This window comes from Cricetulus griseus, chromosome 2 (assembly GCF_003668045.3).
Source record: "Cricetulus griseus strain 17A/GY chromosome 2, alternate assembly CriGri-PICRH-1.0, whole genome shotgun sequence".
NCBI lineage: Eukaryota > Metazoa > Chordata > Mammalia > Rodentia > Cricetidae > Cricetulus > Cricetulus griseus.
In genome coordinates, this window is record NC_048595.1 from 334,753,365 (window position 1) to 334,759,364 (window position 6,000).

The window sequence follows — 6,000 nt, forward strand, 5'->3', positions numbered from 1 at the left end:
AAAAAAAGAAAACTAGCAAAAATGAAAGTTCAGTATTCTTTCTTCTAAAGGTACCATGAATGAGGAGCTTTGATAATATTTGGAACATATAATTCATTCTTAGAAAGTGTCAGATATTAAATGATATGCTAAACCTTATCTAAAACTTGAATTGAAAATCATTTCTAAAGGTTTAAATGAAATAGCAGTTGAAAACAATTCAAAGTAACCGCGCACTCTTCTCTGTAGAAGACTTCCTTCAGCGGTGAAGTGGAATTTATTTGCAATAACAACATTAATCCAATACTATAAGATGGCAAGCACAGTACAGCAAGACAGAGCTGATGTAGTTGATCATGTCTATAACTCTAGTACTTAGGAGGCAGAGGCAGGACAAACACAAGCCCAAAGAGTGGTCAATATAGTGAGTCCCAGGCCAACCTGAGTTATAGTGAGACTATCTCTAAAACAATTCTAAAAACACAAAAGTAAATCAAGATCCCGCAGGGGTATTTTGATTTGAATACATGATAGGTATTTCCGGTTGGGAAGTGGATAATAACTGTGGGTTGAATGCAATGGGGGTTGAATGAAAGATATATAACCTCTGTCCTCAAATGCAAACATAAGGTGATTTCCTACTGCCCTGCATTAAACAACTTTATATCTGTTGCACTATAAGAACAAGCTTTGTGAAAACAAAGCAATTTCACAGCTCTACTTTTTTTCCTTTCCACATTACATACACAAGCCCCAGATATTTGAATAGGCACAAAGGAAAACATTACCTCTTAATAGAATGACATAGGAATGGAAATAATTTCTTACTTTAAAAGCAGTCAAGGTACTTGTTTCTATAGTGAAAACTGATGTTATCTTAATTAGTCAATTATTCATCCCAACACCTTAGACTTGATCCTGGAGACATTCATAACTTCACCTCCAGCTATCAAACCCTAGATCAATAATTCCTGGTAACCAATCTTAACTGCAATGTCTAGAAGATGTAAGAGATTAAAGTCATGAGTGCCCCTTTGGGTACAGAGACAAAATGGGACCACAAGTGTCTTACCATAAATCAGAGCACCTGGGAGGCTGAGGCAGGAGGACTACCCTGAGTTCTAGGCCAGCCTGGGCTACGGAGGAAAGAAACATACACACACACACACACACACACACACACACACACACACACACACACACACAAAGAAAGTGGCTCTCAAAGAAAGCCCCTCTTAGGCTATACCTGCCCCCACACTCCACTAAACGGAGGTGACAACTGACTCAACTGATTGCCTGAGAATGTTTTCCATGGCTACACAGCATGTTTTAGCCCTTACAATAATCCAACAGGACATTTGTCATATACTAATGTCCTTTGGATAGTAAGTGTGAGAGCAGCATTAATTTAATCACACATCCTCTAATTTAATTTGATCCATAATTACAAAAAATGATGGTACTCTTAGAAACTAAGAAATAATGTAATTTACTCTCTCCCCCAAAGACAATGAAGCTTGATAATTCACTAATAACTTTCTCAACTAGTCAACAAATGTTATGACAATCCTGGGACTTAGTGTGACTGTGTTTGGGTACAGGATAACAATTCTAAGATTTTATTTTTTTGAAATGAAGGATGCAACATAAATTCTAAGTATTTTAAAGGTACACATTAATATTGAGTTTTAAAAAATATTTGCAGATGAAAGCTTCTTTGCAATTTCTATATTCATAAATGTTTCCATTAGCTAAGAGATATTTTGGAATGTGGTCAAGCTATTTTGAATGTCGACTCCTAACAGCTGGGCTAGGCTAAGGAGTCTCCACAGACTAAGTCTCTTTCAGTAACCAAAGCTCTTTTAAATCATTTGTCCCTAAAAGGATAAAGGAAGAAAACCCTAACTACGAAAATGTGTTTTTGTGGAAACTTTTTATGCTAATTTTACTTCCACAATACAAAATTGGATTTGGGGCGGCATTAAAGCCTTGACAATTTACTACTAAAATATGCATTTCTCATTCTTCCCCAGAAGAAAAAGTCATCCACTCCAGCTACATATAACTCTCCAAAACATGTCCTACAACTAAAGTGAAAACCAAAATAACCACTCCTGGGGCGGGGGGGGGGGGGGACTGACACATATGGAGAACTGGCAGACTGGCATGTTTATGTCAACCTTCAGGAAAATGGAAACACACAGCTCCAACTCACTGGAGAAAAAAATCACCAATGGCGATCAAACGATTGTGTGACATTTTATGTCTATCACGTATTTCACTCCAAGCTTTCCAGTTTTGCACCAGCTCGCCTGTGTCAAATCTAGAACGCCTAAAGAGCAACCTACTATTGGAGCCGAACAGTTTCTTAACATCAGAGTTCTGCTCATCGCCTGTAGCCTAGGTTTAGAAAAAAGAAAAAACTTTAAACATATTCATTTTCCTTCTGCTATATAAAATCCGTAGACATCAGGATAGGAATGCAGCTAGATAACAGCCCCAAGAATTAAAACAAACAAGCAAAATACCCAAACACGGAACACGCTAGGAACAAAGGAAACACAAGCGTGTGAACAGGAAATGAAGCAACTCTATACACATAAATACCTTTTGGGGCCGCCAACGTAGGTGAAAGTAAAGGTGGAATCTGAGTATCTGAAATCTGAAACGGAAAGTCGTGTTAAAAAGTCACCCCGGGTGGGTTGTTTTTAAGCCCAATTCTGTCCTGAACCTGGCTATTTCATCGGAGCAAGGAGGCCCGATCAGGAGGGAATGGAGGGGCTAGAGAGCCAGGGGTGGACACGGCTGCGGTGCGGGAGGGGATGCTGAGCACCCCGCGGGGTGCAGCGGGAGTCTGCCCCCCGCAACAAGTGCCGGGTGCCATGGCAACGGCGGGAATTTCCCAGCCAGGCGGCCGGAAGCAGCCCCTGCCAGGCTTCTGGCTGCCAAGACCTGCTCTCGGCCTCGGGGGAGCAAAGATGGACGCAAAGCGACCCCCGGGCTGGGCCTTTCCTAGCTCGGGAGCCCGGGGAATCTATCCCTTCCCCGGGGCGGTGTGTGTGCGCTCGCCGAGGAGCGGGTGCAGCCGAGGGGGCGGGAGCTCGGCCCAGCGCTGCCTTCTCTCGGGGCCTCGGTGGCGCCGAGCGGAGCAGCGCAGCGCAGCGCAGCGCAGCGGGTCCCTTCCCGGCCGCCGCCGTTCGGCCGATGGCGCAAAGCCGGCTCCAGCCCGCCCCGCTCGGCCGCGGCTGCCGGAGCCAGGACGATGCTCGGGGCACCGCCGGTGGCTGGAATGAAGCGCCCTACCCCTCCACTCCGACCGCGCGGGTCCTACTGCCCCCGAAGCCCGAGGCTACCCTGGCCTGGCAGAGCTTGGGAGGGGGGGCGGTGCTCGTTCCCCCATCCCCCTTGGGTCTCCAGCTCACGCCGCTGCAGCTGTTTCCCAATGCACCGGGAACCGGGACTTGCAGCCCCACACCCCCATCCACAGGCTTCGCGGTCGGAAATCTGGGCAAGGGGGGTGTCAGGAGGGGAGGCTGGCTAGCTCCGAGTCCCAGGATCCGGGAGGCAAACTCACCTGCAAACAGGCAGTCTTTCTCGGCTCTGGACTTCTGGATCACGACGTCGATATCCTTCTGAATTCTCTCTTGCCTTGAACACATCCCCATTAAATAAATCCCTGGAAAAGAAGCAGCCGCTATTTCCACCCCACCCCACCCCCCTCGCACGCTTCCAGCTTTCGTAAATATTCAGTTAAAAATGAAACCTCTAGCCGAGGCAGGGGCTGAAGGCGAAGTGGTTTCGGAAGTGATCCCGGGTGAGAGAGGAGGAGGTGGTGGAGGAGGAGGAGGAGGGGGAGGTCGGCTTTGCATTCCCAGATGTGACCGCCCAGCTGCTGCTCGCCGCTGCTGGATTCCAATTTCCTCCCCTTCTGACAATGGATGGTGATGACACTGAGTCTCACTTTCTCCCTCCCCCGCCCGGACTGACGGCCGTGGGGAGCCGAGGGGCCCGAAGGGGGCCCGGGGACCGCAGGAGAGCGATGGGCAGCCGTGGAGCGGCGGGCGCCGGCGAGGGGCGAGCCCCGCTCCGACTCACGCGCGCACACCCCTCGCGGCCCGCACGCCGGCCTTCCCACACCCGCGCACACTCGCGCCCGCGGGCGGCGGCCGTGCTCAAGCTGCTGCAGCGCCGCCCGCCCGCCGCAGACCCTCCCGCACCCGCCGCGGATCACCGGGCCCGGCTGCGCGCCGCTGGGGCTTTAATAGTATCTGCCATCCGCGCAGTCTGGATTTCCCCACCCCCGATCGCCACTCGCGCCGGGAACTGAGTGACAGTGTAGGTAGTGAAGACTCCCTGGGGCTCCCAGCGTCTCCCGCACCCCCACCCTTTCCACCACTTTTATGAATTCGACTCCACTTTCAGAAGGAATTATGAGTCATATGGAAACCCAAGCCGGAGTGGCTGGGAGGGAGAAAGGGGGAAAAGAAAAATCTTTACGAATCAAAAATAAATAAAGTGAACAAATCTTTCCTTGTAATCACATCAGCCAAGAAGGGGAACGCCTAGAGATTACTCCAGAATCCCTCTCCATCTCCTTAATGCCTTAATTTGTGGTGGTGGTGGTGGTGGTGGTGGTGGTGGTGGTGGTGGTGGTGGTAGTGGTGGGTTTTTGTTTTTGTTTTTGTTTTGTTTTGTTCTCCCAGGTATAAGTTCAGCCCCTTTGAGGAGCTCTTTAGAAATGAAACCCTTTCTAAGAGACTCTAAAGACTCACCAGTTTTTCCATCTTAGCTCACTTAATAAGAAATTGACAGGTGAAGCTGAAATATTCCAGGGTCTCCCTGGGAGAGAGAGTCTGGTGTGGGTCCTATTCAGAAGCCACCCTTCTGCCTGCTAGTCAAGGGAAAAGCATCTTCAGCCCTCTTATCTTGAGCAGGGAGGTGATACTGCTGAACTCCTCGATTCTGCCCAGCCTCAAGCTTATGGTAGATGGCCCACCCTTGTTGCCATATGTGGACTGCACTCCACCAAGCCCTTTTCTTTAGCATCTTTACTGAGAACTTTTCCCTGGCAGACCATACCTATTTTGTTTTGCATTCCAAAACCAAGCACTGTCTGGAATATGGGAGGTGTTATCAATCAGCTAGCTGGTCGGCAGCATTTTAATCTTCTCGATAGGAATAGTGAGTAGGCGAGAAGTTCTTCCTGTGCTGGCAGGCCTGGGTGAGTGCCTCAGGCCTAGGGGCTGAACAGACAAACCCAGAGGAGTATTACAGTCTCAAACCCTTTAAAATCCAGACATTCAAACCTTTTAAAAATCCAGACACTTACAGCGCTCGACACTCAGGTTGGAGGCTTACCCATCGCCAGCCTTTTAGCATCTGTAGTCCCATACTTGTCCTCTTTTGTAATCCTCAGTTTCTGACAGCCTTGGGTCACAGCAGAAGACAGCATCCTGCAGCAATTAGGTGGGGCTTTCCAGTGTTAAAGTTTTCCTACGGCCTTGAATACCAGGATCCCTAACCCTGCCTGACAAGTGATAGGAGCCTCAGGTCTATGGTTGCTCAAATCTGCAGCCCTTGAGGCTTGACCAACACTCAGGAATTCTTCCAGAGATCAACAAAGGCCTTCAGTTTCCCTTCACTACCTTGCTTGAGAAGACTTCTCTGAAGGTTAATGTTGCAATATGGGATGTGGGGGAAGCAGCAGAGGGGAGTGTCTTCTGGGTAAAGTGAGCCAAACAACCTGCTTAAATAGCCAGAAAGTGGGGTGTGGTAATAGTACTTGAACCAATCCTGGCAGTTCCTCAGGCCAAGGACCACATTCGCACCAATCACAGGCCTTCTGATGGATTACTAAGGAAAGACTCCATCTCATAGGGGTAGAGAAGGCTTCAAGGTCACCTAGAGTTTACCAAGGCATGCAGAGGGAAGATACCCAGTGTTATCTGTTCACTCATGTCTGAGACAGTGACATTAGGAGTTGTTGTTATACTTCATTAGCTGGATTGCTTCTTCTATCCC

At 48.5% G+C, this 6,000-nt stretch overlaps 1 protein-coding gene across 3 annotated transcripts in view; it reads right to left on the bottom strand.

The window, feature by feature from the left end:
- The window catches only part of Parp8 (poly(ADP-ribose) polymerase family member 8), a 169,188-nt gene extending 164,853 nt beyond the window's left edge, over positions 1 to 4,335 (bottom strand). Inside the window, exons 1-3 of one of the 3 annotated variants that reach the window (XM_027401423.2) lie at positions 4,211 to 4,335; positions 3,554 to 3,655; positions 2,587 to 2,641 (exon numbers count right to left, since the gene is read on the bottom strand). In XM_027401423.2, coding sequence (XP_027257224.1) covers positions 2,587 to 2,641; positions 3,554 to 3,644 — 146 coding nt within the window. In that variant the 5' untranslated portion in view covers positions 3,645 to 3,655; positions 4,211 to 4,335. Of the gene's footprint in view, positions 1 to 2,586; positions 2,642 to 3,553; positions 3,656 to 3,742; positions 4,069 to 4,196 lie in introns of those variants that run through there. The other 2 variants (XM_027401422.2, XM_027401421.2) reach the window with 2 other exon arrangements.
- Positions 4,336 to 6,000: the final 1,665 nt, after the last annotated feature.